Here is a 17074-nt window from a genome sequence, read left to right on the forward strand (position 1 = left end):
AGTTTTGGCGGCAGCAGACGTCAGGAAGCGGCGGTTTGCACATGTGTCTCCACCCCGGAAGCAGCAGCTGCCCCCTTTACACACACACACACACACATAACACACAAGTGCAATGTGTGTACAGCCGTGATGGGAATTCAGGCTCTTTCTAATGAACCGTGACATTTGTCTCAGTTCAAAAATAACGACTCCTTATTTATTTTGTTTGGTTATTGTCATCTAGCCAAATTTAGCAATGTTTTGACCTATCCAATCCAATCCAACTTTATTTGTTAAGCACTTTAAAACAACCACAGTGGACCAAAGTGCTGTACAGAAGAAAAGACATAGCTCACATGAAGCATAGAATTGCATATAAAAAAACAAATAGAATAGAATAAAATAAATTAAAAGACATAAGTAAAAATAACAGCCATACAATAAAAACATCACCAAATCAATGTCTCACAAGATGTCAAAGGCCAAGGTGAAGAGATGGGATTTAAGAAGAGATTTAAAAACAGACAAAGAGGCCTGTCTAATGTGCTGAGGCAGATTGTTCCATATTTTTGGAGCCGCAAAGGCACTCTGTGCAATTATACTAAACCTTATAATTTCCAAAACACTCTACTTTTGTTATAAAAAAAAACAAATGTTTGGTATAAAATATTAATATAAAAAACCTTTACTGGTATAAAGGGTCGTCCACATTGAGAATGATAACTATAACTATAAATATATAGTTTTATATATCGTTCTGATTCAATTGGATGTTGGAGTCCACACCACAACTATAACAATAACGATAGAGGAGAATAATATCGTTGGGATTACTTTCAGAGCGATTTCATGAACGATAAAAACACTGACAGCCAATCAAAATCCTTCCCTTGACTGATTTATTTATTTATTTTAATGTGTCTTGCTCCTTACTCAGCACGGACTGACGCACTGTAAATTGGAACAGGGTGACAGAGGTGATTTATTTAGATAGGTCCTTATTATTACAAAGATGCTGGAACTTTGTCCTCTATTATAATGTAAAAAAACATCAAAGTTGGCGGATTTTTGTAAGCGGTACATTTTTACACACCACGCTTCAACATCTGCTGCTGTCGGTTGAGTCAGTTTGGTCTGTAAATACTGAAACATCACAGCAACTAGTGTCTGAATTAGCACCCACCTCTGAACTTTTCTGGTTTTCTTTTTTTACTAACAGCTCATCAATAATTAGCTGCAGACACAGCTGGAGCACGCAGCGTGTGCTTGACACAGCTGTTTACAGATCGTTATTGTTCTCAGTGTGGATGGCCTTTAAATGTCACACCAAACAAGATAATTTGTATGTATTGAACATTTAATTTACATTGAACTATCCAAAACAAGACCAGTTTTAAAAAGGTTAAATGAAATAAATGGGTAAATCAAAGAGAAAGCACAGGGCAGTCCCAGTCCTTTAGATCTGTATGCACCCAGCCTCCCACTGATTTTAACCTGATGGTATGATCACCAGAGATAAAAACAAGAAAACATGGGGGAAATGTGTACAATTTATTGAATTAAGTTTCACAAGAATTCAAAACTACTCTATGCCTGAAATAAAGCATAGTTTTTGAGAACTTTTGAGAACCTTTATCTGTCCTACTAGAGGCAACTTTGTCACATCAACACAACATTTAGTCAGTGCGTGTGGTCAAGCTGTGTGGTGGAAAGATCATCTTATTATTCTGTCTGCTATTAATATACGTAAAAAGGGAAGAGAAACTGTCTCTCAGATAGGAATCATTCAATTAAAAGGAGCTGCCTACTAGAGGCAACTCAATCGCAACCAATACATCGCTAATCTCCAACTCGAGGCTTGGTTGTTTTTCTGTTCATACACTCATTTTGTTGTAAACAAACATACCAACCATTCAAAGAGTCAAGACCATCTTTATTTGCCTTGTAAACAGCATAAATCAATTCAGTAGCATTGAAAACCCCTTACCGAGCCATTATTTACAAACATTTCATCAATTATTACAGTCAAAAGGAGAAAAACTGTAGGCAATAGGCTATGCTGTGGGCATTTCATAAGGATGAGATGCTTTCAGGATGACATTTTCAGACATCGGGTGAGCAGTAACATTCGTAATAGTTAGCTAAGGAAGTTGGGGGGAAAATATACTCAACAATTAAAACAAACAAACAGACTTTAATATTCAAAAATCGGGAGGAAGGGAAAGCAGCCTCTAAAAAGACTCAATGCATTCTTTTAACCAAACGCTACCACTCCATGCTCGCTTAAACTTATTTTTAAAGACAGGTCTAACCCTCAGTATTTACATGTGTGCATTGAAGTATTACACCTCTCTGACAAATTTTAATAGTAAGATATATAAAATGTTCATGTCACTGATTTTGAAACCAAACCTGAAGGAGAAGCAAATCTATTTCTATCATAAACCAAACTTTAAGCACAATTTAGAAAAAGAAAAAGAAGGAAAATTAATATTAGATAAAGTACGAGTGAGCCAACTGGTAACCCTTTTTAGCGTTGTGTCAATTATTGCATAGTAAACTACACTTTGAGTTTGGGGGGAAAACACGCATCTGTCGTTTGTCGCAGCGCTTCAAACGACTCCGACCGTACAAAAGCGTAAGAAATCTCACTTTGTGCCTTACAGCCGATTTCAGAGGAACTTAAGCAATTCAACATTCATTTGGGGGAGGGGGGGGGGGAATGGAAGAGTGGAAGAGGAAAGAAACTATGATCAGTCACATGATACAGCTTCTCACAAAGCACAGTCTATGCAGAATACACATTCAGGCAAGAGAGGTCAGGAAAATTGTTCAAAGTGCTTTATGGCTAGTGAGATAACAAGGGATGCAGCATTAACCAATTCATAAAATGCTTGTATTTGTATATAGAACAGCGGAGCTTGTGACTTTGAACACAGGTCTATACTTCTATTTATGGACCTTTATGTACAATTTAAGATTTTCGATGCCTTTTTCTAAACAAATTTAAGTTGTAGGAGAGGGGGAGAAACTAGTACACATAAAACATGTCACTAGTAACACGCTAAAACTTTCGTTAATTTTCAGTCCCTGCTATGACGTGACGATAATCTAGCCTTGCTTCTATGTCCTTTCAACACATTCATTTATCATAACCTGCACAGAACACTTGTTAATAAAGTACGGATCATGTTGAGGAGTAGTGTGGTTTTAAATAGAGAGAAAAAAAATCAACTAAGTTACAGTACATGTAGATCAGCGGTATAAGTGGAGAAACTTAAATGGGAGGCGGGGGTGTCAAATTTAAAGTTGTGTCAATCATCTCAGTAGTGTATGGCCTTTATCTTGTTACAGTTCTCACTGTTGGTATAGGGCAATTATGAGCCATGCTAGGCACTTAGGATTCTCTTGTATTAACAGATGTGGGCGATTACTGATAGATAGCAAAACTGCGACCCAGCTCATTCTGTGCAGATTAGCGGATAATATAACTAGCTCTTGAATCGGCTTTAAAAGGCTGGCTTAAATTCTTATCGTAACACCAAAAAAAAACACTTTCCTATTATGATACAGCAACTTTGCGTACACACTATTCTTCCCTGCAGGCAAGCTGGAAATCTGAGAGCATGAAAATGCCTCTTGTTGCTATAAATCCAAGTGAGAAAAAAAAAACATCTGTGCAGTTTAATATAAAACTAATCAACATATATGTATGCTAACCTAAATGTAAGCCATGACTGAATACTGGGGATTTCTTTCCATTCAGATAAAACCATTTACTCTAATATGTTAATCTGTGGTTTGTTCAATCAAGTGTATAATCCCTGATAGCATTAGTCCTGGTGCCTTAAACCTATCAAGACCCTTCCTTCTTCCTGGCCTTATTAAAAACATTTCCCCAAATGGAAATATAGTATATACTGCATACATATAGCCAGGGTGGGGTGGGTATCTGTGCAAAAACTAGAAGACCAATAAAATAAGAATTACATCGCTGTTTATCTATCCTTGGTTGTCAGTTTTTCAATCAGCTCCTGTAGTGGGACCAGCTCTTTCCTGTCGATGAGGTTGAACTCCTTGACAAGACAAAGGAACGAGAGTATTTTAAAATCGCTCATATCTACTGGTAGGATAAATAACAGAAAATCAATATATGTTTGTCAGTTTCTTTACCTGAACAAAAAAGATGAAGTGTTTGAATGACGTGTTGAGGTGGGCCTCCTCTTGGAGCTGCATGACGGAGTCAAAGTGCTGGTGGTAGATGTGGGCGTAGACTCTGAACAGGCGCTTCAGGATGGTCTTTGCCACGGACATAAAGTTTCGCTTAAAGGGGACGCCTTGGGAACAGAAGAGAGACAAAAAAGAAAAGACTCATCGATACAGTCACTAGTCAGATAGAGCAAAGTACTTGACGGAAACAGGAAAATCAGAAAAAGGAATATTTAGGATTTTTAGAGTTTTAAAAACACCCAAACACTATAATATTTACAACATGCAGGTATACCATTTTTACTACATTCCTTGGTGAACATTCTCCAGGGTTTACCATCACTTCTCTCCATTTTTATTAGCAGTTTTATTTTGATAAACGACAATAAAAACACCTTTTACCACTCAAACAGAAACACAGCAGGACCACAGAACCAGGTTCCTTGTCTATGTACCTCTAGCTCCTGTGAGCATTACTTTCCATGCAAACACGACTGAAATGCAGCTAGTTTACAGTTGAGTACAAGTGATTGACAGTGTGCAGGATTTTTTTTAAAACTAATAATACCCAAAACATATCAGAACATGCACAGGATCTAACAGACACCGAGCTGCATTTAAAGTAAATTCCTGCCAAGCTAACCTCCTATTTTTGGGTACCAAAATACACAGTTCTCTGTTCAGTTTTAGTAAAACCAAGATGAAGTTGTGAAGTAATTTTTCCATTTACTAGGATTTCAGAAAAGTTTGATGATCGTCGTAATGATACCATTTACTGTGATATTTTTGGCTAAAATAAACATAGCAGGAAAATTTGACACAGGCATATCAGTCTTTGACATGTCACTAATTATAAGTGGTTTCTTCAGCTGTAGCCTTAAAATAAAGTCAACATTGAGAGGATTAATGGAGTGATTTTTTCCCTTTCATTCCTGTTGCCACTGCTCATTTCAATAAGCTCAAAAAAACCTCAAAGCATTGACAGCTGATGTAGATACACCGTGTTCTCCTGGAGCGCACGTCTTCACAGGCAGGCCTCAGCATGATTGAAGGGGAGAGCAAACAGTCGTGACTGCTACAGGGAATCTTCTCGTGGCAACAGCGTGTAAAGTGCTGGTCTGTAGTCGTAGGAATTTTGATGTTGTTACAACAGCAGTGTCTCTACCCTGCAGACATGCTGTGCTGCTACCATCCCTCAACTGCAGGGGTGAAAAGTTACAGCACAGCAGCCTTCTTATCACATAGTGCAGGCAGCTACCTGCAGTATAATTCAACACCAATTATTCAAAAGAAGCTTGTGAGTTTTTTTAAATGAATGATACCACCCAACTTGTCCAATTTGGCACCAAATTTGACTATACCAGGAACATCAACCATTTATATGATAGAGATTTTAACATGCGCAACAAGCTTCTGAGCATATTCTATCATAACATGGTGGAAAATGTTCTTTCCCATGCTGTTTAACCCACAGCTTACTCCCAGCTTGATGAGGGTTGAGAGGTTTTTTGAGGTACTGCGGGCCAAAATGAATAGTACATCTATTGATTGCGGACAATGAAGCTAATTCTGTCACCCCAGGGGAGCCCTTTTAGTCTTTGCCTCCCTCCACAGAGATGTACTAAGGGATAGTTCTGACATTTATTTGTGCTGGCTGCCATCCAGCTCTATTAAGGCTCCACCCGAGACAGCACAAGCCTCGGCTGGCTTCGGGGGTTGAGAGCTGAGACTTGGTATGTATGTGAACGCTTTTTCTGTGGCCTTTTACACTGAATGTATTCTTCTGAAAGCGTGAAATACATTATTACTAGATTAGAACTGCGACTGATTATTATTTTTTCATCACCAATGAATCTGCCTAATGTTTTCTTGTCGTCTTCTGGTGAAAAAAATGTCTGTTATAATTTCTTAGAGTTCATGGTGATGTCTTCAAATGTCTTGTTTTGTTAGATGAAAGGTCAAACATCCAAAGACATTTGGTTAACTGTCACGCATGAAGAGGGTGAGGAGCTGCAACCAACTATTTTTTGCTTAAAAAAAAGTTATTTGATTGTCAAAATAGTTGCAGATTATGTTCATTCATTGGTGCATGATCGATTTATTGACTAATCGTTGCAGCTCTATACTAGATATTTCAATAACAAACAATATTTATATTTGCTGCATACAACACACACATTTCCATAGAGTTTTGTAATAATTTTGTTCACTTATGTAACACTTATTCTCTGTACTCCATTATTTATTTCACATTAATTTCAAGCAAACCTTAATGAATAATGAAGCCTCTATGTTTTAATTAGTCTACTTGATTACATGAGAACGGCAAACCAACAAGACAGTCTGTACTGCTATCAAGATATACGTGCATAATCTACATTATATTGTTTTAATATCCATTTATTTTGCATGGCAGTTAAATTTCACAGGACATTGCTTGCTGGTGATGGTCATTGGGTCGGCTGCAGAGAGGGTTTTTTCTCTAATGTCAGACAGTTTCTTGGCACTAGACCTTATCATTAGACATTCAGCAGGTGTATAAAAGTTGCTCTTCTTGATAGCTGAACATTAATGGGAACCAGAAACTAAAGCATAAAAAACACATCAGAAAAAATGACTTTGAGGGAAAAAAATAGAAAACAGACACAAAGCATACCAATCTTTGAAGGGAATAGTGTCTCATCGTCGAGCTGGTCTTGCACCCAGGTCATGAGGTAATCGATATACTTGGGAGCGGAGCACTTGATGGGCTTCTTGATGTTGGTTCCATCAGCCCAATGGTACTCGTACCTACAGAAAATATAGAGAAATATTATGTTTGATAAAAAAATATTCAGAGCAGTCATTCACAACTGATGCCATTTCATACACCACAAAACTTTATGATGCGGCAGACAATATTGTCACTGCTTCATTTACAAAACACTGAAGACTGATTGTAGAAGCCAATCTAAATTTTGCGAGCTCAGTTTTCCATACGAGAGATATCAGCATGTAAAACATCAACTGACAGTCTACTCAGTATGGCAGCTCGAGGCCACAGTACTGACTAAATACATTTCCCCATCAGTCATGAATGAAGAGAGTATTCTATTTATTTATGGGGGAAAAAAGACATTTAATCTGTATTTTATGATCCAGGAGAACATTTTTAGAATATAAAGAATACAGCAACAGGTTTGAATGGTGATTTTTGAATTTTGTAATAAAAACAAGTCATAGTTGGACATTTTCATACACAAAAATGTTTATCAGCTGCACAAAATTTTAAAAATGATGCGTTTTATCTCTATTTTTGTATATTCATGGTCACATTAGCAAACATTCCACCTAGAGGAAATGAGTGTTGAGTGTTTTTACAGCTCTTAAATGTAAAAAATGGGTCAAATCTGACAGTATGTAAGGGTTAAGATGATTACAACAAGTGTGCTGGATTTGAACACAAACTATTTAATTGTCATATTTGATTTGTTTGTCTGATAAACAAGATGACGAAAACATCTTTTTATTTTCCCCTAAGAAACACAGCTAAAGTACGACCAATAATAAATCAGAAAGATGCTGAAAAACTGATTCATGCCTTCATTTTTCAAGCTGACTCAATCACTGTAATGCACTTTTTATGCCTCCCAAATAAACTTTGGCTGATCCATAACTCTGCAGCTCGGCTATCAACCAGAGCTAAGAGAAGAGGAACACATTAGTCCAGTTTTAGCTGCTCTGCACTGGCTTACTGTGAGTTTCAGAGTTCACTTTAAGGGCCTACTCCTCACATCCAAAGCTCTTAATGAGCTACATGGCTTGGTGCTAGCTCATTAAGCTGTTAACTTGTTAACTATTTGCCCTCCAGAACACTGCGATCATCTGCTGCTGGTTTATCGGAGGTTCCCAGCAACAACTGAAGGAAAGTGGGGGAAGCCTTTGTCAACTATGCCCCAAAACTATTTTTAGATATGAGGGAAGCCACTTTGCTAAATACTATTAAAAGAAGGCTAAACACTTTAGCCTTAAATTAGCTTTTCTAACAGTCATCTTCACACTAATGCACTACTGAACTTCTTTTAAAATGTTGTATTTTACTTGATTTGTATTGTATTTATTCTATTGTTCAGCTACTTCTACTGTACTGTTTTAAATGATTACTTTTTTAAAATGTTCCATCTTACATTACATGAATGCCTCCCGGACGCCTCCCTTTGGAGGTGTTAAAGGCACGTCCAGCTGGGAGGAGACCCCCGGGGCAGACCCAGAACATGCTGGAGGGATTACATATCTCTCCTGGCCTGGGAACGCCTCGGGATCCCCCCAGGAGGAGCTGATGAGCTTGGCTGAGGAGAGGGAGGGAGGGAGGTCTGGGTTTCATTGCTCGGCCTAATGCCACTGCGACCCAGCCCCAGATAAGCCGCAGAAAATGGATGGATGGATGGATATTACATGAATGTTTATTTTTCTTTCTTTTTTAACATTGCTTTATGTTCTTTCTAGGCTCTTTTAATATGAAGCACCTTTTAATGTAATTTTTGTTGTGTTGTAAAGCACTTTGAGCAGCATTTCTTGTATGAAAGGTGCCGTACAAATAAAGTATTATTTAAAAGTCTAATTGATCCAAGTTAGGGTCAGATCTGGATGAGTAAAGCTAAACTGGTGGGCTGGTTTTATGAGATTGGGAACTTTTTTTTCTCCCAGACCTGTAATGATAAACTTACTTAGGACCAGCGGACATGACCGGACAGCTTTCCTCTGTGCAAAAGTCTGTGATGGTGCCGTACAGCATGTTGATCTGGTTGAAGAAATCCACAGCTGGAGAAAAAGAAGGGGAAAAAAATTAATAACATATTCAAATCATCTCTGCATGAGACTAAATACCAGCTCAAACAGCCGGCATCATGTTCCCCCACCACCCCTCCACCCACGGCTTTTACACCCACCCCCACTTCACCGCCCAGTCCAAACTGAAGACCAGTACGCTCTCCAGTTATCTGGCACAAATGGTGTTATCACTCATTCCCAGAGGCATACAGCCAACTCTGGCTTTCCATCAGTCGGTGAGATCCATTTAAAGAGTTGGCAGCGTTAATGCTGGTGCTCGATTTGCAAATCTCACAGGGGGGAGGAAAAAAAACATATTGAACAGCTGATATGTTTTATTTGAGGTCTTGTTTAAAAAGAGACATGAGCTCTGAGTCCAATACTTTTTTATTCATAGCCTGGTGACAACCTGACTTAACTAAACTTTAACTTAACTAAAAACATGAAGGAAACTAGATTTTAGTGTCTCCTAAAAGCCACTAAGGTTGTTGAACTTATTAGAGCCTCAGCTGCTTTCTAATGACCAGTGTAGGAAGTAGAATTAGAGTTACCTCAATTTCAAGGCAGCACTGTACTAATATTTCATTTCACCTTCTCTCATTAAACTTCTTATTGCTCTGCCAAGTCAGCCAAGAGTAAAAAACCTTCCTCCTGGGTGTTAAGAATGGGAAAAACTATAAACAATAACAGGTGTGTTGTCTCCGTCGTGCTCCCAGCTGGTAAACATGTTGACTTTGCCATGACAGGTGCCAACGTCCTCTAATTTTTCCTAAGGTCTAAACTGGGAGCTGTATGCAACGAGACAGCAGAGCCACAAGATATCAGAGATGCTCCGGTGATAGGGAATAAAATCGATGGTATTGTTCAGGCAAAAGAGAGAAAAAACACTGGTGGTTATTCTGTAAAACCTCCCTGGTTTAATTCTGGTCTGGGAGCTTTGTTGCATGTCATAACCCTCTCTCAATCAATTAATCTTTATTTAAATAGTGCCAAATCATAATCACATTTCAAAAAGATGTGTTTTATATAAATATTCTGTATATATAAAGATTATCGGCAGATATATCGATATCAGCATTTTTTTGACTCCCTAATATCGATATTGGCATCAGCCCCAAAACTCCAGTATCAGTCGTGCCCTATCACATTGAACAGGTCAAGAGTGTACTCTTTAATTTAATTTAATTTAATTTAAAGAGACCCAATATTCCCCCATGAGCAGCACTTGGCAACAGCAGCGAGGAGAAACTCCCTTTTAACGGGAAGAAATCTCAGGCAGAACCAGGCTCTAGGTGGGCGGCCATCTGTCTTGATCGGTTTGGTTGAGGTTGAGAGAGAAAAAAGGAGAGAGAGCTAGCCACTGTTGCTATTTATTACAAGTAAAATGCCCCCTCCCCACCAAAAAAAAGTTTAAAAAAAAACCTGCTTCACGTGAACACAGATCATGAGGAAAGTCATCAGTGGTAGCAGAAGTTACACTCACAGCAACTTCCCTTCATTGTAAACACTAACATAGTTTTCAGTTCAGTTTTGACCAATGTCCTTCTATTCCAACTAACTTCCTACTTCACTGTGATGTAATGCCACGAAGCTAAGCCAGTTAACTGCGGCGAGGTTTAAAAAAGCTAATAAGTCTGTGAACTTGTGTGAGAATTTCTGTTAATTAGGGCCTGACCGATATTGGATTTATGGGTCCAATGCCAATACCAATATTAGAAAGTAAAAAATTCTGACATCAATATATCGGCTGATAATCTTATATATACAGAATATATACATAAACACCTATTAATTGCAATGGTCCCTCAAATTTGGTAACCAAACAAATTTGGAATAATATTTTACAGTTTAAAAATAAATGGCATTTGGAATTTAACGTATATATTAAACGTCAATTAAGGAAAAGGATCAAATATACATAAACTGAACTCTATATATCTTTAAAAATACATATATCGGCACTTATCAGACGGCATAAACACTGATACCATAATATCTGTGATAGACCAATATTGGCCGATAATATTGGTTGACCCTCTTATTATGTAAAAATCGTGGATAAATATAGTCATTATACTTTAGTTTTCACATATTTGGGGCTACAAAATGCATCAAAACTTGACAAACATGAGGTAAATTGGCCCCACTTTTCTTGTAATTAACTTCAAAACACTCAAAACCCAAATTCACACCAGGGAAACAAAATTAATCCTAATCTTTTACGTCATAATGTAGAAAAAATGTTCAAATAGAAATCTTTATTCAGCTGACATGCTGAGCCGCTGAACAGCTCCATCCCTCCCTAAAGGGCGCTCTGACGCTAGAGGAAATTAAACTCCGACTTGACCAACCATTAGTCTCAATTTAGAGGAAAGTAAACAAGGCCCTCGCAGCACAGACAATAACATCTATTTAACATTCACAGTGGTTTTTCCAGCATGAATGCACATGGTCTTTAGAGGGGATGCCAAGATCTTACACAGCGATAGTTCACTTTCAAATGACTCTCGATGTGGATTCATTGAGATTTTGGGAACAGGAGAAAAAGAGAAGAGAAGAAAGGAGAAGAAGAGAGGAGAAAAGAGGAGACAGGGAGGTATACAAATAAAAAAGGCATGTGAGGTCACTTTTCCAGGAACCAAAAAAAGGGTGTATCAAAGGAAAAAAAGAAGGGAAAAAGGTAAAGTTGGCTGTGCTTACTGTTGACTGCGACCCACTCATTTAAGTCTTCGCCCTCGGGCAGCATGACTGCCATGCGCAGGTTTCCACTTCCCAGTGTGGCCTCTGCATGTTTCAACAGCTCGTACTGGTGAGAACCCTCCGGGATATTCTTCTTGGGCTTGAATGTCTTGGAGGAACGATTTCCACTGTGAGTCACATTTTTTTACAAGAGAACAAGAGAGAGAGAGAGACAAATAGAGGGGTAAACACAGAGGTAGTCAAGACAGATATGATGACAAATCATGAGTTCATGGGGCCCGTACGTGAGGAACCTTTGTTAACAAGAAGTCAAGATTGTGGGTTTTTTTTTATGCTAGCAAAAGAGCCGTCGATGACTTGATGTGTTTGGCAGAGAAAAACAGAATAGTGAACAGAACAAGAGTGTCTGTTGTGTAACGAGGCCATTTGGAGAGGTGCTGTGTTCAATCTCTCTCACTGCCCCATTAAACAAGAATCCATGAGAGTAAATCACAACATGGTAGGTTACACACGAAGATAAAGGTTTTCTTTTAATTAAGACCCCAAAGATTTTGAGAAAATTTCTAAATCTCATTGTGATATGATTTGCGATATTAGAGGGTAACATCATTTTTACCCCATGATTGTCATTTTAATTGAAAAACTGATTTTTTGACACATATTTCACATTAAAGGATACAATCACCATTTTTCCAAGTATGTCTTAAAACAACAGTCAGTTGCTCCATAGAATACTGAAAGAGGTTTTCCCCTGTTCATACTGGCTATTAAAAGATCCCCTTCAAATGTTCTTATATGAGGCTTCAACAGTCTGAGTTACTCATATCAAGTGGATATTCCCCCTTTGTGTTTCCTTGTTGAGCTGTGGTGAAAGTATAGTAACAAAAAGAGGGACTTTGGCACTAAAAAGACTAATGTTGAAAGATATCTACTTGATTTGACTCATTTGGATGGCTGAAGCTTCATATTAGGTTCAGATAAACTTTTAAATGCAATTTTGCACAGAAGGACACTTACATTATAAGTGCATTATGAAGAGATCTTTTAATGGTCAGTATGAACAGAAGGAATGATTACAGCAAGAGTAATCTCTACAGAGTAGATGTAATTTCCTGTACTCTGGTGCCTTTTAACGGGTGTTTTGACACTTTGATCTCACTAAATGATGGGTGCATTTTATAATTACATGCCAGAGCAAGCGTTTGGCCCCAGATCACAAATTAGACAATATTAAAAAGTTAAACATAGTTGACGATTAGTATATTCCTATTAAATGAATCTACAGATTTTTGACATGGTAAAAGTGGGAGGTCCAAGTTCATACAGCCTGTCTTATATCTGTTATCTTTGATATCAGAGCAGGTCATTCAAAACTTTTCCAAACCATTTCCAGGCCTGGAAAACAGTTTTTTTAATTGCATAACTTGTCCAGGAATTACATGACCGTGGGAACCCTGCAACTAAGTGAAACTACAACATGATTATCTATATGACAAACAAAAAGCGGTGCGTGTTTGTTTTGGTTTTTTTAAACTCAGCTTCTCTTTTTTTCTTCTTCTTCTAATTACCTAAAAACATACTTACATCCTCACCAGAGGGCGCATTCAGTATGTTTCTCCTACGCCCTTTCATTTCATCCACACGCAGGCTATATTTCTTCTAATGTAACCATCTAAATGTCACACAAGATAATCATGATACTTACGACACAAAACAATGGATAAGAGGTTTGTGCATCCTGTAACATAAAGGCAGGATTAGCTCATGACAACAAAGTGTTCACACCAGCAACTACCCAGGCCATACCTCTCACAGTTAAATATTGATCTGGGGTAGATGTTATAGGGGTTATAATTTCATGTCAGCTATTATTTCATTGGTATTAACACACAATCACTACCAATGCTTCTTATTATTTTAAAAAAAATCAACGCGAATTACGTCAGATAGTCGGGGTCAATTCAGGAAATAGTCTTAGCCCGTGTACTAAGGCTATGGCTAGCACAGCCAGTTAGCTACGAGGTAGTGACATTTCCCCAAAAAACACACAACTCTAAAGCAAAGACAAACAATAATAACAATAAACATTCATCACACAATCAGGTGTAAACTCACAAAAGGAAGCTCATGTTTCCTCAGACTGCTGAAAATGACTCTGTTGGTAAAAAGCTTAAAGCGAGCAGAGTGGAGGCGTCTTCAAAGAGGGTTTCCTTGCTGTTCTTCTTCAAGAAAATATCCAAAATAAATATCACCGTAACATAAATAACTACTGAGTTAGTGTGAGTGTAAATAGGTTGATTTTAAAGACAAGCTTGGTTCACTGTCTGCTGCTCTGTACGCTGAGAGGCAGCAGCGTACTGAACGCAATACTAACTTCTTCATGTGACGCTGCAAGGAAAACTATACGCACTTCTGTTGTGTGTGCTGCCACCTAGTGGATGATGATGTAAAACACACCCACTCATTAACCCTGTATCACCAAGTCAATCATATTTGATACATGAGTTTTAGAGACCTGTAATCATCAGTGTGATCTTTTTCCCCTGAAAAAACCTGGTGTGTACAATCTTTTTTATTTTTTATTTTATTGTTGTAAATATATGTTATAATTGCACTTTAAGGTAATTTTATTGTTGTATAGATTTGTTTTTTTCTCATATCACTATCTTTTTGAGCTGCTGTAGCAATTAATTTTACTCCACTGTGGGATCAATAAAGTTGGATCTTATCTTATCTTAGTACACAGATCTGCAATGTTAGTTTTTCATGTATACTACAAATTATACATTATACTACTAATTTCAATTGTGTGAAAATGTGTGTATCAAATTAGATACAGCAGGTATAGAGGGTCATTTATCTGTAAATCTGTCAGTTGTCATTTTATTGCATTTCATGCATTATGTATTATTATCATGTATAAAAAAGTTTGAAGGTGGTGATATGAGCTTTATGCAGGACTTCAAAAAATGTTGTATTATATATGTTTCCGTTTTCTTATTTGTTAGTTTTATTTGTTTGCTTATACATTGTATTTGTGAAGCACCTTGTAATTCTGAGTTTATAGTCTACCACAGCTCAACAGTGAAACACTGTTCAAAGAAACACAAAGAGACTCTAAAAAGACTACATATAGCTGATATTCACTTAATAGTAATGCACTTATAATGTAAGTGATAGGGGACAAAATCCACAGTCTTCCTTCTGTGCAAAAATGTATTTAAAGGTTTATCTGAAGCTAATATGAAACTTCACCCATCTAAACGTGTTAAATTAAGAAGATATTTTTCAATGTTACAGTCTTTTTAGTTCTTAAGTCCGTCTTTTTGTTACTATACTTCCACTGCAGCTCAACAGGGAAACACAAAGAGGGAATTTGACACCAAATAATCCACTTAATAAAACTAATTCAGAGTGAGGCCTCATATAAGCTATAAGATAAAGTTTTAATAGGAAACTCATATGAAATCCAAGCACATCATGTTCAGGGGGAAGGGAGGAGGAGGAGGAGGAGGAGGAGGAGGAGGAGGAGGAGGAGGAGGAGGAGGAGGAGGAGGAGGAAGAGGAGGAGGAGGAGGAGGAGGAGGAGGAGGAAGTTAATGGTGGAGGAAGTTTGGGTGTCTTGACCAATATTTCATTCTTTGTTGTCTGGAGAGTGTCACTCTTCACTCCCCCCCCCTGCTCCCTCTCCTCCAGAGCATGTTCTTTCCATTGTGTCTGTTTGCAGATGTTTTTGTGAGTGCTGACAGTTTGGATACACTTTGTTCTCAGTGAACTCCAGAGGATAACCTCCTTCTAAAGGTTACTGAACTCCTGTGACGCACAGTGACACAAAGCTGCTTCTGAGAGGCTTTCATAGGGAGTGACATACTATTTTATATATCATATTACACTAAACTGGGGATCTAATGTACGTTTTATGGAGTTGACAATTTTGACACTCAATTAATAATTTTTGAGTTATTTTTTGAGAGAAAAGTTCAAATTCCCTGGTTCGACCTTTAATGTCAATATTTTCTGGTTTGTTTAGTCTTCTATGACAGTTTAAAAAAAAACATTTTTGACATTTTATGGACAAAACAACGACTCAATTAAATGAGAAAGGATAAGATTTTTCATTGTTAATAACAAACATGTGATTAGTCTTCCAGCTTTTTGATTGTAAATCTGCAGTTTTGGTGAATATTTGAATTTAGGCTGCATTAAGTCCACATGGTTTGTATTCAACTTTGAGGTCATGAAAACAAAAGACAGCATGTTCACCAGCTGGGCTGCTCGTCCAGGAGTTAGGCCACTGGCACAAAGGTCCAGGGTTTGACCCTAGGTGGACAAATCCTATTTGACAAATATTGAAGCAAGTCATGCATGTGGTATGTTTCCAATTGTTTATTTTGTTCATTTCTTTAGTCATTTACATTTATTTATTTATTTATCTATGTATCTACATATTTACATTTGCATCTATTTACATAGTTGTTTACATGTTTTTATATTAATATGTATATTTATTTACATGGTCATTTAGTTAATTCTATTTACTTTTTTGTTGTTCGATTTTTATGGAAGCAAATAAGGCTGAATCATATTTGTGATTACAAGTGAAAATGATGTTAACAAATAAGCTAAAGAGCTAAACCTGATTTTTTATTCTTTTTTTCTTTTACCATAGTTTATTTGCCTCTTGACCCTTGTGTCTTCTGATGTTTGTTACTGTTCAATTATGTTGTGCAAATTGAAAAAAAACAAAAAAAAACAAGAAAAAACACAAAAAAAACAACAGCGACATCATGAGGCGTTCAGGTGACTTATGCTACCTTCATGGGCTGTTGGAAACATGCCCTCAAAATCTTAAAGGTCTGACTTCAGATCTAACCCTCCTTTGTAATCATCAACATTTTCATAAATAACTGTAATTTCATTACACATTTTTTGTCAGTAACTGTAACAGATTAAAGTTACATTTATTTTGTAATCAAATTAAGAAACACCGTTATATGTAATCAGTTACTCCCCAACACTGGTTAAATATTAATAACAGTGACAATCAGACATTTAAGATTTTGCTCAGGAGGAGGGATTTTTCTTCATTTTTGTTACTTAATACATATACTGCTGTTTTTAATTCTTTGAAATCAATATTTTTTATGTATTTTGTAAATAAATCATAACTTGGACCTTATTTGAAGAACACATGGGCTTAAATGGTGTCACAATACCAATTAAGCCCATGCCAGACTTTAAACTTCATAAAATATCTTTTATATTCCAAAATCTACATGAATTAAGATATATATTGCTTTATAAGAAATGATCTCCCTTATAAATCATGCCAGTATCCATGAAAAACACCTGCAATTAGATTTTGGTGGGCTACGCT

The 17074-nt window shown here is 37.2% G+C and overlaps 1 protein-coding gene across 2 annotated transcripts; it reads right to left on the reverse strand.

Annotated features, from left to right (window-relative positions):
* Positions 1 to 1891: 1891 nt before the first annotated feature.
* On the reverse strand, positions 1892 to 14040 carry LOC133995380 (MOB kinase activator 1B). Of its 2 annotated transcripts, XM_062434752.1 has the most exons (7): positions 13813 to 14040; positions 13403 to 13435; positions 11698 to 11864; positions 8895 to 8988; positions 6845 to 6978; positions 4153 to 4316; positions 1892 to 4055 (listed from the first exon to the last, which is right to left on the reverse strand). In XM_062434752.1, the coding sequence occupies exons 1-7, from the start codon at positions 13824 to 13826 to the stop codon at positions 3978 to 3980; spliced, it is 684 nt and encodes a 227-aa protein (XP_062290736.1). In that variant the 5' UTR covers positions 13827 to 14040; the 3' UTR covers positions 1892 to 3977. The 2 variants fall into 2 exon arrangements, with proteins under 2 accessions (XP_062290736.1, XP_062290737.1); XM_062434753.1 differs by lacking the exon at positions 13403 to 13435.
* Between the last annotated feature and the right edge of the window lie 3034 nt (positions 14041 to 17074).

The sequence above is a fragment of the Scomber scombrus genome, chromosome 15 (genome assembly GCF_963691925.1).
Source record: "Scomber scombrus chromosome 15, fScoSco1.1, whole genome shotgun sequence".
Taxonomy (NCBI): domain Eukaryota; kingdom Metazoa; phylum Chordata; class Actinopteri; order Scombriformes; family Scombridae; genus Scomber; species Scomber scombrus.